A 16972-nucleotide genomic window follows, 5' to 3' on the forward strand; every position below is an offset into this window, starting at 1 on the left:
GAACAAAAGAGTTGCCAGACACCGACTGAAACAAAGGCGCCAGCGGAGTGGTGAGTCTTTTGATCATTTCATAAAAGATCTGAGGATAATTCTCATGGATTGCGATTACCAAGACCCAGACGACATAATCGTCGATTGCATCATTGATGGCAGCCATGATAAGAGGGTCCAAGAGAAATTACTCGATAGGGGTGAGGAGCTCTCACTAGCTAAAGCTATAGCAATTGGCCAACAGCTAGAGCTCTCGCAGAAACATATGAGAATAGTCCGAGATGAAGATGCTCTCATCTCAGCCCTCAGATCTGAAAACGAACGAACTCAGCACCAGACTCAACATTGTAAGAGCAAGCCTGATAGGCATACACAAGCCACCGAGCTGTTCAAAGCTGAGAATCTGTTTCGGAATGACGGTCCCTGCAGCAAATGTGGCCAGTCAGTGCACAGGCAAGCCAAGTGTCCAGCAATTAATTCTAGCTGCTCCTACTGCAAGAAGCCTGGTCACTGGTTTGCGGCGTGTCAGAAGAGACTGCGCGACCTAAAGTCCCTTGATGAGGAGACCAGTCTAGATCATGTAGATCTTCCTCAAGAACTCGTCAAGGAATCTGAAATTTTAAGGATCTCCGCTCTACAACCAAGCATCAATACGGCTACTCATGACAAGTGGGCACAGACCGTCACGTTGCTGGGTCAGCCGACTCGGTTCCGGATTGACACGGGTGCAAGGTGCAACACACTAACACTCAACGACTACCAGTTAGTCCAGCACCTCGCAGGCGATCTACAATCGTCGCATAAAGTTCTTAAAACATACTCGAACCATACTATCCATCCTGTCGGTACCGTGACACTCCCTCTCTCTCACAAAAACAAGACCGTTAGAGCCAGTTTTGAGGTCATTGACCTCGATCAGGAGAATGTAATGTCAGGCGCTACCTCGGAAGCCCTAGGCCTCATTGTCAAGCTCGATAAGTTGTCTCTTGTTCAGCCTCTAGTCAATGTGTCTCAGGAAGCAGTAATCTCTGAGTTTCCAGAAGTTGCCAAGACAACTGGAACTCTTCCCGGAACTTATCGGATCAAGCTTGTAGAAGGGTCACAGGGAGTAGTTCACGCTCCTCGCAGACAGCCTGCAGCATTGAGAGAGCAAATAGTTGACAAGCTACAAGAGATGGTCACCGAAGGTCACATCGCGAAGGTAGAACGACCGACTGAGTGGGTGAGTTCCATGGTAGTAGCTCTTCGCAACGGCAAAGTCCGCATCTGTATAGACCCCAAAGACTTAAACAAGTGCACAAAACGTGAGCACTACCCAATGAGAACTGTTCAGGAAGTTTTAGCTCAAATCCCTGGAGCCAAAGTATTTTCTGTGCTTGACGCCCGCAGTGGGTTCATGCAAATTCGCCTTGACGAGCCTTCTTCATTCTTGACCACGTTCAATACACCTGTAGGGAGCTACCGCTGGCTGCGTCTCCCTTATGGATTGAGGTGCTCGCCGGAGATATTCCAGCGAATCATGGACCAGATGCTAGAAGGGATAGAATGGGCAACAGCGGTAATGGATGACATTTTAGTTGCTGGTCGTGACATCACCCACCACGACTGTGTACTGAAGCGAGTTATGCAACGAGCTACAAGTTATAACCTGCAACTAAACTTCCGAAAATGCCTCATCCGGCGAACCTCAGTCCCTTATGTAGGCCACCTGCTTACTGCAGAAGGAGTGCTACCAGATCCATTCAAGACGAAGGCAGTTGAGAAAATGCCACGTCCAACAGACAAACAAGGCGTCAAGCGTTTCCTTGGATTCGTTCAGTATTTAGGGAAGTTTATCCCCAACCTAAGTGACACAAGCAAGCCTCTCCGTGATCTCTGCAAGGCGGACGTGGAGTTCTCCTGGCAGTCAGCTCAGGAGCTGTCCTTCAAGAAGCTGAAGCAAGCATGTATTTCGGCCCCGGTCCTTCAGTACTACGATGTAAGTCAGCCAGTTGAAATACAAGCCGATGCCAGCCAAAACGCTGTAGGAGCCTGTTTGCTCCAGAATGGCAACCCTATAGCGTTCACATCACGCAGTATGACCGATACTGAGTGTCGCTACGCTATGATTGAGAAGGAAATGCTCTCAATCGTCCATGCAACAGAAGCATTTCACTACTATATCTTTGGAAAATCAGTAGTGGTATATAATGACCATAAACCCCTTGAGGAAATCTTCAAGAAGCCTCTCCTATCTTCTCCCATGCGTTTACAGCGTATGTTGCTCAAGCTTCAACGGTATGACTTGGAGGTTAACTACTGCCGTGGTTCTGAGATGGTGCTCCCCGACACATTGTCCCGTGCACCTCTACCGGACACCAACTCAGAAGCTGGGAAAGACCTTGAGCCTGTGAACATGTTCCAGTTCCTTGCGATCACGAGTGGGAAATACCTCGAAATCCAGGAAGCTACTCTGAGTCAAATGAGCCTTCTCTGCGGTGTCATTGCAAGTGGATGGCCTGACTCCCGAAAGGAAGTCCCAGCACAGGTCCGTCCGTACTTTGACTCCAGAACGCAATTGGCAGTCTCAGACAGTGTTGTCTACAAAGGCATGCGCCTTGTCATCCCGCCAAGCCTCAGACCCAGAATGCTGAGCTTGATTCATGAATCGCACCTCGGAGTGAACAAGTGTAAGCAGCGTGCTCGCGAGGTCATGTATTGGCCCTCAATGAACTCTGACATCGAAGAAACTGTACGGAATTGTTGCAAGTGTGCAGAGTATCAAAGCGCTCAGCAACGGGAGCCTCTCTTGCCGACTTACACGCCTGATCTTCCATTCATCGAAGTTGGAAGCGACGTTTTTGACTTCGAATCAAAGCAGTATTTGCTCACGGTCGATTATTACTCCAAGTTTGTGGAGGTGGATTGCCTCAAGGACATTACAGCTCGCTCTGTAATCGAAGCTCTCAAGCAGCAGTTTTGTCGACATGGTATTCCAGAGAAGCTGCGAAGCGATTCCGGAAGTCAGTACACGTCAGAGGAATTTTCTCAGTTTTGCAAAGAATATGGCATAACTCACGACATTGTGTCCCCCAAGCACCAACGTGCCAATGGAGAGGCAGAAAGAGCGATCCAGACAGTGAAAAGGCTCTGGAAGAAGTCAGCAGATAAGTACTTAGCCCTGCTAGACTACCGCACCACTCCACTTGAAGGAATAAACTTGTCCCCGGCTCAGCTCCTAATGGGAAGACGCCCCAGAAACACACTGCCTTGCAACCGCACTCTTCTCATGCCTGCGCGGTATGACCATCACCTTGTGAGATCACGCCTTGACACACAGAAGGAGAAACAAAAATACTATCATGACAAGCCATCTATGTCAGATTTGCCACCGCTCCAGCCGGGAGACAGTGTTAGGATGTTGCCAAACCCGGAGGCCAGGCATTGGATTCCGGCTGTAGTTGAGGCGCGCCACAACAGCCCCCGGTCATATTTGCTGAGGACCCCAAACAATGTGTACCGGCGTAACAGGCTCCATCTCCGCAGAGTGCCTCATTCAGCCAATGTTGGCCCGGTGGGAAGTCAGCCACTCTCTCGCTTTTACTCTTCCCAGGACATGAGGGACTTCCCTGATCCCACCACTCAACAGGACACCCCAGTGGGGAACTGCTGCAAGTCCCCAAGTCCAAGTGAGCAAGCATCTGAATCCCAAAGTCTCCCAACAGTGTCATCGCCTCGAGCCACTGCATCTCCCAGAAATACCAAGTTCATCACAAGGAGCGGCAGAGCGGTTAACCCTCCCAGACGTCTGGATCTTTAAATTTAAATCAATTGATTCACGTGATCTGAATGTGATGCTGTTTGTTAATTAATTCAGTGTAAGTTTTACTTTATAGAGTTATTTGCTTTGCTGGTTTCCTTTAAAGTGGCTTCCTTGAAAGAAAGGAGGATGTAACGTATTATTCTGACTTGTTTTTGCATTGTTGTTGTGGTTTATCGGACGCGCTTATTCGTCAGACACGAGTGAATCATCATCGCGTCAATAAACGCGCTTTCCGCTTCCGGCACGATGGAGTCTGCTTGAGTTCGTTACAAGGGGTGACAGGAGATACGGTCCGGGTGACGGAAGGTACGGTAGGGGTAACAGGAGATACGGTCCGGGTGTCAGCGAGCATGGTCGGGGTGTCACAAGGCGCGGTGGAGGGATTGGCCTTTTTACAAACCCTTTCGTTATGTCCCGGTTCACCACACTTCGGACAAGAGGCCCTAGGACAGAATCTTTTAACGTGTCCGAATTCTCCACAATTAAAGCAAGTTAAGGAGGCTGAGGAAGCATACATGTGGTATTCCCGATCATCCAACGATACTTTAAAGGATATATTTAAACCTGTATCGGCTCCGCAATCCGGGAGAATCATGTACACCTGCCTCCTAAAGCTCATTACGTGTTTAACACGATCGCTGCGACACCCGAGCGGAATCATTGAGATTCGGGAAACAATTTTACCATAACGAGACAGAACGGATAGGAGTTTCTCGCCTGGCATAAACGGTGGAACGTTGGATATTGTTATCTTGGTAGCTGGCGTATCCATAGGGGATACCGTAATATAATGACCCCCTTTTATGGTTAGACCGGTACTAACGACGTCATGAACGAGTTTTTCTTCTGACACGAAGACAACAAATTTCTGGTTCATTCGTGATGCCGCACGAACATTACCGTCTCCTATGATGGATCCCACGGCAAGGATGATGTCCTCAGCCGGAGCTCCTTCAGGCGGAACACATGCGAATGCATGCTTACGCGTTAAATTTTCGAACGCCTCGTAACGAGAGCGTGTATTCGCCATACCAGCGAAATCCCCCCCCCCCCCCCCCTTGTCCGAACCGGACAAGAAGGTATCAAACCTAAATAACCGAACTAAAGTAAATAATAAACGTGCATTATAAGCACAAAAAGGCTTACAAAGCGTCGTCAAAGCAAGTAGGCCGCACCCAAAATGGGCTCGCTCTCAATCCTCTCTCTCTCGAAGACAAGGGTGCAGAACGGATGAAAACACAATGCCGAAGCACACAGGATGGAAAAGGAGAGGGAGGGGGGGGGGGGGCAGGGGAGGGCAGGAGAGGGGGGAAAACTCACAACGGACTCACCAAAACACCGAGCAGTTGCTCACAGCCGCCATGACGCTACACGCAACGCACCGACAGCCGATAGGTGGCGAGAGAGAGAGAGAGAGAGAGAGAGATAGAGATAGAGACAGAGACAGAGACAGAGACAGAGAGACAGACAGAGAGACAGAGAGAGAGAGAGAGAGAGAGAGAGAGAGAGAGAGAGAGAGAGAGAGAGAGAGAACAGGGAATGGGTTGGTCCATGGGGACCGATCAACACTCTGACCGTGACCGCACTGCCCTGATAAATCCGGGCAGCAGGGAAGACCTGGGAAGATTCCCCCCCCCCTCCCCCCAATTTGCATTGGTGTGTACAACCATCGCAAAGAGGTGTCCCCGATAGTTGCTCCATTGTTTGTTGTTGTTGTTCCCATAGCACTTTGAAGAGATGGGTGTCGGCCAGCTGGGCACCCATGAGAGTTCAAGAATCCTTTCATTGCTGAGAATCCGCCCCTGGATATGTCATACTAACTGATTCTCAGGATTCTGCTGTAACAGGCCTCAACTAGGGCAGGAATTGAAAACTTGGCCAGAGTACCAAGTACCAGCACACAATGGTTTACATGTTTATAAAAGTACTGTGGTGTATTTAACAGGTGCAAGCAAGGGCTAGCAGATGCATCAGATGGATGAACATGCCCGTTGAAGCCGCTGATCTCAGCTTTCGTTGTGTCCTATGCCACACTTCCAGAACCTTCCATGGAATATTATAGCTCGTTATTCTGATTACAGTAAACATATCCCTTTGACGTCACTTTCCTTATTGACAGATTAAATCCTCCACCAATCAAGCTTTACATTAATTTCGTTTTCACCCCAGTTGTTATGGGTTCTCCTGGTTTCCACATTTCTGGGCCTACTCCTTCAGCTGCTGGCCGTCAGACTCGGCATCGTGTCCGGGCAGAACCTCGCCGAAGCTTGTTATACCATTTACCCGAGGGTTTGTGGTGGTTTTTTGCTTTCTTATTCAACTTCACATTTACCCTTTATATTCCAGGAAAAGTAGCATTCTGTGCACATCTTTGGTCTTCCTAGGTACCTCGTTACGCTCTCTGGATCATGATAGAAATTGCCATCGTTGGCTCCGACATGCAGGCAGTCATTGGTTCTGCGATCGCCTTCAACCTCATCTCTTCTGGCCGGTGCGTGCATTCCGCTAGCACTAGGCCGTACAAAAAGATGAGCTGCAAACTGGTAGTCCAGGATCGAAATTAAGAATAGATAGAAGTTATCTTAAGTGGAAGTTGACATTTTGTTAAAATGAAAAAACTGACATTTTGGGCCTTGCCATTTGTCAGAGCAACAGAGAGAACAATAGTTTGCTCCAAGGAAGAGCAAGGCCCAAAATGTCAGTTTTTCCTTTTATTCAAGGTGGTTCAACCATTGGTCTTGATGTTTTGTAGAAGTTCACTGCAAGGGATAAAGATGTAAAGGATCATTTTTATTTTACAGGATTCCTATTTGGGGAGGTGTGATCATCACCATTGTGGACACCTTCATCTTTCTTATGCTGGACAGATACGGTAAGTCGTCATTAGGCCTCAGTAATGCATGAGTGAACATAGCTGAAGCGTTTATTGGAGAGAACTGGTTAATGTGGAACATTTCGATTGGTTCCGAAGCCTCTAAAGTAAATAATTGGCCAAATTGAAGATTTCCCATTCACGGTCTGACGAATCAGATAATGACAAACGGCCAATCTAGGCCTGGACAGATTGTGATTTTAAAAAGTCCTTAAATGATCCACATTTTCCATATTTTTCTCTTAATACCAAAGAATGTACCAGAAACCTCTTTACACGTATTTAATTTAAATACCATACAAAGGACAGGTAAAAATGGGGGTACTTAAGGTGAAGTGGAGCATGATATTGCAGCATGTATGACATGGGACAAGATGGCCACTCACTGATGACCCTGCATGTGGGGCCTTTCATCAGACCAGCCAATCAATATGATTGACCTTAATGGACCATGGGAGTGAAGATGAGCTTTGTGACTGTAGAGTGTAGCTAACATTGTCTGCTATCCTAATGAGTTAAGTAAGGAAGGGAGAGTTGTTTGCAAGGAAGGGAGTTTGCAAAAAAAAACCTAAAGGACTCTCAGACTGTGAGAAACAAGATTCTGTGGGCTTTTATGTGTCTTTCACTGAGGAGAGGCTTCCGTCTGGCCACTCTGCCGTAAAGCCCAGATCGGTGGAGTGTTGCAGTGATGGTTGTCCTTCTGGAAGTTTCTCCCATCTCCACACAGGATCTCTGGAGCTCAGCCAGAGTGACCACCGGGTTCTTGGTCACCTCTCTTACCAAGGCCCTTCTCCCCCGATTGCTCAGTTTGGCCTGACGGCCAGCTCTACGAGGAGTCCTGGTTGTTCCAAACTTCTTCCATTTAAGAATTATGGAGGCCACTGTGCTCTTGGGAACCTTCAATGCAGCAGAAAATGTTTTTGTAGGCTTCCCCAGGTCTGTGTCTCGACACAATCCTGTCTCTGAGCTCTGCAGGCAGTTCCTTTGACCTCATGGCTTGGTTTTTGCTCTGATATGTATTGTCAGCTATGATACCTTATATAGACAGGTGTGTGCCTTTCCAAATCATGTCCAACCAATTTAATTTACCACAGGTGGAATCCAATCAAGGTGTGGAAACATCTCAAAGATGATAAAGAGATATGGGACGCACCTGAGCTAAATTTCAAGTGTCATAGCAAAGGGTCAGAATACTTATGTCAATGTGATATTTCAGTTATTTATTTTTAATAAATTTGCAAAACTTTCTAAAATCCTGTTTCCTCTTTGTCATTATAGGGTATTGAGTGTAGATTGATGATGGAAAAATGAATTTTAACGATTTCAGCATAGGACTGCAACATAACAAAATGTGAAAAAGTGAAGGGGTCTGAATACTTTCTGAATACACTGTAATCAAGTAATGCTGCGTTGTGGGGAATGTTAACACATAGGGATCCATGGAAGTAACAATGTCAAGAATTGGGATCCGTGGAAGTAACAATGTCAAGATTTGGGATCTGTGGAAGTAACAATGTCAGGATTTGGGATCCGTGGAAGGAAAAATGTCAATATTTGGGATCCGTGGAAGTAACAATGTCAAGACTTGGGATCCGTGGAAGTAACAATGTCAAGATTTGGGATCCGTGGAAGGAACAATGTCAATATTTGGGATCCGTGGAAGTAACAATGTCAAGACTTGGGATCCATGGAAGTAACAATGTCAAGATTTGGGATCCGTGTAAGTAACAATGTCAAGATTTGGGATCTGTGGAAGTAACAATGTCAAGACTTGGAATCCGTGGAAGGAACAATGTCAAGATTTGGGATCTGTGGAAGTAACAATGTCAAGACTTGGGATCCGTGGAAGGAACAATGTCAATATTTGGGATCCGTGGAATTAACAATGTCAAGACTTGGGATCCGTGGAAGTAACAATGTCAATATTTGGGATCCGTGGAAGGAACAATGTCAATATTTGGGATCCGTGGAAGTAACAATGTCAAGACTTGGGATCCGTGGAAGTAACAATGTCAAGATTTGGGATCCGTGGAAGTAACAATGTCAAGATTTGGGATCTGTGGAAGTAACAATGTCAAGACTTGGAATCCGTGGAAGGAACAATGTCAAGATTTGGGATCTGTGGAAGTAACAATGTCAAGACTTGGGATCCGTGGAAGGAACAATGTCAATATTTGGGATCCGTGGAATTAACAATGTCAAGACTTGGGATCCGTGGAAGTAACAATGTCAATATTTGGGATCCGTGGAAGGAACAATGTCAATATTTGGGATCCGTGGAAGTAACAATGTCAAGACTTGGGATCCGTGGAAGTAACAATGTCAAGATTTGGGATCCGTGGAAGTAACAATGTCAAGATTTGGGATCTGTGGAAGTAACAATGTCAAGACTTGGAATCCGTGGAAGGAACAATGTCAAGATTTGGGATCTGTGGAAGTAACAATGTCAAGACTTGGGATCCGTGGAAGGAACAATGTCAATATTTGGGATCCGTGGAATTAACAATGTCAAGACTTGGGATCCGTGGAAGTAACAATGTCAATATTTGGGATCCGTGGAAGGAACAATGTCAATATTTGGGATCCGTGGAAGTAACAATGTCAAGACTTGGGATCCGTGGAAGTAACAATGTCAAGATTTGGGATCCGTGGAAGTAACAATGTCAAGATTTGGGATCTGTGGAAGTAACAATGTCAAGACTTGGAATCCGTGGAAGGAACAATGTCAAGATTTGGGATCTGTGGAAGTAACAATGTCAAGACTTGGGATCCGTGGAAGTAACAATATCAAGACTTGGGATCCGTGGAAGTAACAATGTCAAGACTTGCGATCCATGGAAGTAACAATGTCAAGACTTGGGATCCGTGGAAGTAACAATGTCAAGTCTTGGTATCCATCTAAGTAACAATGTCAAGACTTGGGATTCATGGAAGTAACAATGTCAGGACTTGGAATCCGTGGAAGTAACAATGTCAAGACTTGCGATCCGTGGAAGTAACAATGTCAAGATTTGGGATCCGTGGAAGGAACAATGTCAGGATTTGGGATCCATGGAAGTCACAATGTCAAGACTTGGGATCCGTGGAAGTCACAATGTCAAGACTTGGGATCCGTGGAAGGTAACAATGTCAAGACTTGTGTTACGTGCTCCTCCCCAAACCCCGGTCACGGTGTACATCCGAGCCCGAGAGGAGTCACGGCAGAAAGATGTGTTATTCTGTATGTCAAAGATCAATGGTGAAACCACACCAATTGTTACCAACAAACAAGTATTGTATTAAGATCACACAAGAATAACAGTACAACAACAATAGTAATCAATTGTACAACCAATTTATATTTCCTCTGATGGCACCATCAGGTTCATACAATATAACTCACTGTGCTCCAAGTGAGCGAAAAGGAGAACATTCCCAATGTCTCTATTCTGGCATCAAGCCAAAGTCGATCCGCTCCAGTGATCGTCAGAACGATGTCTTATCGAGACCAGAATCCCGTTCGGATGACAGTCACAGTCACGCTGCCAAAGCTGCGCAAAGGTGCCCTCAAGGCGACTGGGAAATCACACCCTTGGGTATGGACGTTCCATGGCTCCCAATCGGCGAACCACAGATTTCCCACTCAAAAGCCACGTTACACACACACACCAGATTAACGTCTGAATGCGGTGAAAATGGTTGAAGTGAAGTGAAAAACCTTGAGCAAAATGCAAATCCTGCATGAGGTAAAAATGGCAGACGGCCCTTTCTCATGGCGTGACAGCACTCCGATGATTCTCTCCGGAATCAACCGCAAAACCTGTCACAGAGGTTTATCTGTCACAGCGGTAACAACTCTGTCGCAGGAATCCCTTTCCCAGGAAATCCAAAGTTCACACGTGACCCTCGTTCGCCAACGTTCGCACAGGACCTTGAAGCAGCTTGGCTTCTTGTCCGACTCACTCGCTCCGCCTTTTCTCCTCCTCTTCCTCTTCGTCGTCGTCCGGTTCCGGTTTCTTTCAAAACATTAACTTTTTTACCTTTTGAAAATAGTAATCTCTACTTCCCTTAAACTACAACAATAATAATACATGGAATCAAAAATGTTTACATTGGATGAAAACCACAACAACCGAAGTGACAAATCCGTAACACTTCCCCCCCTCAAGAAAGAAAGTTTGAACATCGTGAAAACTTTCTTTGCAGGCTAAAACTCTTTTAACAAACAAAAGTAAAACTCACACCCAAATGATCAATTCACGTGAACAACAATAATTAATATTCCCCAAAATAAAGCAACAAAACTTCCAAACCACCTACAGGAATTTCCAAAGTTAGTTCACTCTGGATAAAGCATCGGCAAAGACATTGTACCTGCCCTTTACATGCTCAATTTCCAAGTTGAACTCCTGCAAAGCCAAACTCCATCTCATCAACCTCTGGTTTTTATTTTTCATTTTTTGAATGAAGGTTAAGGGGTTGTGATCAGAAATCCAAAGCAAAGCAAATCTATAGCACTTTTTGAAGGAGGCCGAGCTGAGAGCCAGGTTCCATGGTGGTTGTGTGGTGAGGCCTGGAAGTATTCACTGCATGGACGCATTTAGGAACGTGGAGTTCACGGGTTAATCCGTGTAGGAATCTTGGCTCGGCTGCTCCTGAGCACTCAGTGCTTCCAACGCTTCTCTTGATCATAAAAATCATAATCACGGTTGAAGAGTCGGGTGCTGTAGTCACGTGAGTAGCGGTCCCCATCTCGGCTACCACCGTAATAGTCATCCCGTCGAGAGTTGCCAAAACTGCGCTGCTGCTGCTGGGAGCCTCCATAGTAATCACGATTGCGGCCGCCACCAAAACTACTATTCCCACCCCGGGAGCCATAGCCACCCCTGAAACTACCTCCACGTTTTCCTCCTCTGTAGCCCCCTCGACGCCCATGGCCTGCCTTCTATACTGTTATAGTCCGACCATCCAAATCCTTGCCATTCAAATCCTTTTCTGCATCTTTGGCGTCCTTTGTGTTTTCAAACGTGACAAAGCCAAACCCTCTCGACTTTTGCGTCTCCCTGTCTTTTATCAGCAGCACTTCCAAGAGTAGTCCATATTTGCCAAAGATAGAGTCCAGAACATCTTCACTTGTCTCAAAGTTCAGTCCACCTACAAAGAGCTTGCCAACATTGCCTCCATCCATGACTTGTGTGTGCTGACACTTAGTTTCAGGGTACTTGACAAGAAGTGCCTGTGCAAAGCGTGACGTCAGTACCTTCTCCTTCTCTTCCGAGCGCTTCCTACCCATAGCACGAGCACAGGATGGAAAGATACCCGGAATCACCTGCTCTAACTGTGCGGTGTTATTTTCCATACTAGGCTTTTCAACAAACATCGCATTACCAGAAACTCGACCACCGGCCAAATCATTCCCGATAACAAAAGAGATTCCTTTTTTTTTTTCTTTTTTTTTTTTTGTATACAAGATCGAGGCTCGTGAAAGAGCGAACATTAATCACACAGAAAGACAAACCGACACATAAAACATATAACATAGGGAGCGGTAGACAAGATGGGGAGAGAGGGGGAAGGACACAAACACAACATTTGAGAGCAGGGACCGAGAGACATGGAGACGTCGAGAGATCTGAGAGAGGGCGAGGGCTTTGGTGGGGGGGGGGGGGGGCGTGGGAAGGGGGCGGTGGGAGAGGTATAAAACATATGGACACTGCCAGGACTTCCAGGAAAGAAGTTGGAATTTCAAACAAGGTGGATCTGGGGTGAATTAGCGGGGGTAGAAAAGATCAAGGTTTTGGATGGGGGAAGATAAGAGATGGTGGTGAACAGCTGTTTTAAAGACCTGGAGGGAGGAGTGGGATTGAAGGGAGTGAGGGAGTTTGTTCCAGAGGCGGGAGAAAAGAGGAATGAAAGAGTGAAGGTGAGCAGAGAGCCGAGATTTCGGCAGTTTAACCATCAGAGGGTTGCTGGCAGATCTTGTGCGACCTGTAGGAATATTTGGGGGACAGAGCACAGAGAGAGCTGGGGGTGCAAGGCCGGAGAGGAGTCGGTAGAAGACAGAAAGACCACCTACCTGCCTGCGGTGAGTGAGTGAAAGGCCCTCAGAGATAGCTTCATCGCGGGAGATTCCAATAATTCTGAAAGCTTTGGTTTCAACAGCGTGAAGCCGAGCTAGGTGTGAGGCAGGAGCACCGGCCCATAGGGGAGAACAGTATTCCATTGAGCTGCGGTTGAAAGCCTTGTATGTGGTGAGGAGCTCAGGTGTGCCGAGGAAGGACTTCGCACGACGGAGGATGCCCAGTCGGCGACTGGCTTTGGAGGCCAGCTTGGAAATGTGGTTTTCCCAAGAAAGATCATGGCAGATAGTGAGACCCTTTCAGGAAGAGTGGCTTGTAAACATACGGTGACCGGTCCTGACACCAAATCAGACTTCAAATGGATGACATGAAGTGGGGCTTTAACATAGCCACCAACCCCCTGTAAAAGAACACTAACACCAGTTGCCGTCTTCTCTGACAATGGCAAAATGCCCTCAAGCATCAAAGATTGATGTGCTCCTGTGTCCCTCAATACCCTAACAGGTCTCTGGTTAGTTAAGTCTCCATCCAGTGACACAAACCCCTCTGAAATAAAAGGTTTGTAACCCTCTTAAACAAGGTCGTTCTGTGATGCCGTAACTTTTGCATTGGAACCTTCACAAGGCACTGTCCTCCAAGGACGATTTCTCGCATTGGCCAATGCATTCGGAGTTGTACGAGTCTGACTCCGCTCCTGATTTTTCCTTTTCAGGGCGTAACATTGGGACATCAAATGCCTAGGTTTCTTGCAAAAAGCGCAAGTAGGCCCGGAGGAAAACTCGTGGTCTGCCTCGGGCCCCCACCCCGGAAGATAAGTCTGTCTTGGAACTGTAGTCTTCTGATCCCTAAAAGTCGCGGTATCAGATTTGTCCCCATAGTCATCTCTAGGCTGCCTCCATGAATATTTGTTCTCTGCCCCTGATTTACCATAACTCCCCTGGCGAACTCTAGGCGGGAAGTTAGGTTTGTGGAACCCCATCCTGTTTGTCAAGGCATAGTCATCTGCCACGGTTGCTGCCTCATACAACTCTGGTACTTTCTTTTCATCCAGATGTACTTTAATGTCCGCGTGGACACACTGTTTGAATTCCTCCACCAAGATCAATTGTCGCAACAGGTTGAAGTCTTTCCCAATCCCCTTCGAGTCACACCACCGATCAAACATGGTTTCCTTCATTCTGGCAAACTCCACATGGGTCTCACTCTCCCTCTTCCTGGCATTCCTGAATTTTTGCTGGTAAGCTTCAAGGACCAATTCATGGGCTTTGAGAATGGCTTTCTTCACTTTCTCATAATCTGTACATTGGTCAATCGGTAAAGTCAAATCGATATCTTGAGCTTTACCCACCAGAACACTTTGCACTAACATAGTCCAGGACCCCACAGGCCATTTTAGCATTTGAGCCACTTTCTCAAAGTGTAAAAAAACTTGGCTACCTCCTTTTCATTGAAGGGTGGAACCCGCCTCACATGCCGACCAACATCCCAAGTGTTCTGACTAGTTGTCGAACTAGCCGGCATGGATACTACTTCTCTCCGTTCTCCCAGTAATTCCAGCTCCTTGAGTTTAACTTCCTTCTGATACTACATGTCACGTTCCTTTAACTCCCTTTCGGCTCTTCTTTCCTCTGCTCTTTCCCCTGCTCTTCTTTCTTCTTCAGCTCTCCTTTCCTCTGCTCTTCTCTCCTCGAGTTCTCGTTCCTGTTCTGCTCTTTACTTTTCTGCTTTCCTTTCCTCTGCTTTTAACCTTTACTGGCTCTGCAGTTGCATCTCCATTTTCCGGAGCTCCACATTTTCTTTTTCCTCGGGTAACCAATCCAAGGCTACCTCTTTCCATGTTCCTTGTCCCACCAGAGATTCTACCACCAATGTCTGCATCTCTGCTTTCTTCATATTAACTTGGACCTCCAGTGTAAAATATTTGGCCAATATCAAGAGTTCCGATCTTTTTAACGCTTGGAACTGTGCCTCATTAGGGAACGCCGCAAACTTTTCTGCGTCAAACACCATGGTGACTATCAGTTAGCACCTGTTAACCTTCACACAAAAATTTTCAAATTTTTTTTGAAAAATTTGGGAATGTTAGAAAAATTCCAAATTTGGGTATTTTGGGAATGTTAGGGAATTCTATCCCGGACGAATGTTAGGGAATTCTATCCCGGACGAGGATGTTAGGGAATTTAATCAGCAAAGTCGAGCCCCCAATTTCTGTTACGTCCTCCTCCCCAAACCCTGGTCACGGTGTACCTCCGAGCCCCGAGAGGAGTCACGGCAGAAAGATGTGTTATTCTGTATGTCAAAGATCAATGGTGAAACCACACCAATTGTAACCAACAAACAAGTATTGTATTAAGATCACACAAGAATAACAGAACAACAACAATAGTAATCAATTGTACAACCAATATATATTTCCTATGATGGTACCATCAGGTTCGTACAATATAACTCACTGTGCTCCAAGTGAGCGAAAAGGTGAACATTCCCAATGTCTCTATTCCGGCATCAAGCCAAAGTCGATCCGCTCCAGTGATCGTCAGAACGATGTCTTATCGAGACCAGAATCCCGTTCGGATGGCAGTCACAGTCACGCTGCCAAAGCTGCGCAAAGGTGCCCTCAAGGCGACTGGGAAATCACACCCTCGGGTATGGAGGTTCCACGGCTCCCAATCGACGAACCGCAGATTTCCCACTCAAAAGCCACGTTACACACACACACCAGATTAACGTCTGAATGCGGTGAAAATGGTTGAAGCGAAGTGAAAAACCTTGAGCGAAGCACAAATCCTGCGTAAGGTAAAAATGGCTGACGGCCCATTCTCGTGGCGTAACAGCACTCCGATGATTCTCTCCGGAATCAACCGCAAAACCTGTCACGCAGGTTTATCTGTCACATCGGTAACAACTCTGTCGCAGGAATCCCTTTCCCAGGAAATCCAAAGTTCACACGTGACACTCGTTCGCCAACGTTCGCTCAGGACCTTGAAGCAGCTCGGCTTCTTGTCCGACTCACTCGCTCCACCTTTTCTCCTCCTCTTCCTCTTCGTCGTCGTCCGGTTCAGGTTTCATTTAAAACATTAACTTTTTTACCTTTTGAAAATAGTAATCTCTATTTCCCTTAAACGACAACAATAATAGTACATGGAATCAAAAATGTTTACAGTGGATGAAAACCACAACAACGGAAGTGACGAATCCGTAACACTTGGGATCCGTGGAAGTCACAATGTCAAGACTTGGGATCCATGGAAGGAACAATGTCAAGATTTGGGATCCGTGGAAGTCACAATGTCAAGACTTGGGATCCGTGGAAGTAACAATGTCAAGACTTGGGATCCATGGAAGTAACAATGTCAAGACTTGGGATTCATGGAAGTAACAATGTCAAGACTTGGGATCCATGGAAGTAACAATGTCAAGACTTGGGATACGTTGAAGTAACAATGTCAAGACTTGGGATCCATGGAAGTAACAATGTCAAGACTTGGGATATGTGGAAGTAACAATGTCAAGACTTGGGATCTGTGGAAGTAACAATGTCAAGACTTGGGATCCATGGAAGTAGCAATATCAAGACTTGGGATCCGTGGAAGTAACAATGTCAAGACTTGGGATCCGTGGAAGTAACAATGTCAAGACTTGGGATACGTGGAAGTAACAATGTCAAGACTTGGTATACGTGGAAGTAACAATGTCAAGACTTGGGATACGTGGAAGTAACAATGTCAAGACTTGGGATACGTGGAAGTAACAATGTCAAGACTTGGGATACGTGGAATTAACAATGTCAAGACTTGGGATCCATGGAAGTAACAATGTCAAGACTTTGGATACATGGAATTAACAATGTCAAGACTTGGGATCCATGGAAGTAACAATGTCAAGACTTGGGATACGTGGAATTAACAATGTCAAGACTTGGGATCCGTGGAAGTAACAATGTCAAGACTTGGGATCCATGGAAGTAACAATGTCAAGACTTGGGATGCATGGAATTAACAATGTCAAGACTTGGTATACATGGAATTAACAATGTCAATGCTTGGGATCCGTGGAAGTAACAATGTCAATATTTGGGATCCGTGGAAGTAACAATGTCAAGACTTGGGATCCGTGGAAGTAACAATGTCAAGACTTGGGATCCATGGAAGTAACAATGTCAAGACTTGGGATGCATGGAATTAACAATGTCAATGCTTGGGATCCGTGGAAGTAACAATGTCAATATTTGTGATCCGTGGAAGTAAC

General features: G+C 46.2%; 1 protein-coding gene across 1 annotated transcript in view; it reads left to right on the top strand.

The window, feature by feature from the left end:
* Window positions 1-16972, top strand: part of LOC137428875 (natural resistance-associated macrophage protein 2) — a 141605-nt gene that overhangs the window by 40104 nt on the left and 84529 nt on the right. The window contains exons 4-6 of the mRNA XM_078780748.1: window positions 5963-6082; window positions 6178-6284; window positions 6595-6665. Of these exons, the coding sequence (XP_078636874.1) occupies window positions 5963-6082; window positions 6178-6284; window positions 6595-6665 (298 nt within the window). The remainder of the gene's footprint in view (window positions 1-5962; window positions 6083-6177; window positions 6285-6594; window positions 6666-16972) is intronic.

Source organism: Myxine glutinosa, chromosome 6, assembly GCF_964187855.1.
Source record: "Myxine glutinosa chromosome 6, kmMyxGlut1.1, whole genome shotgun sequence".
Classification (NCBI taxonomy): Eukaryota; Metazoa; Chordata; class Myxini; order Myxiniformes; family Myxinidae; genus Myxine; species Myxine glutinosa.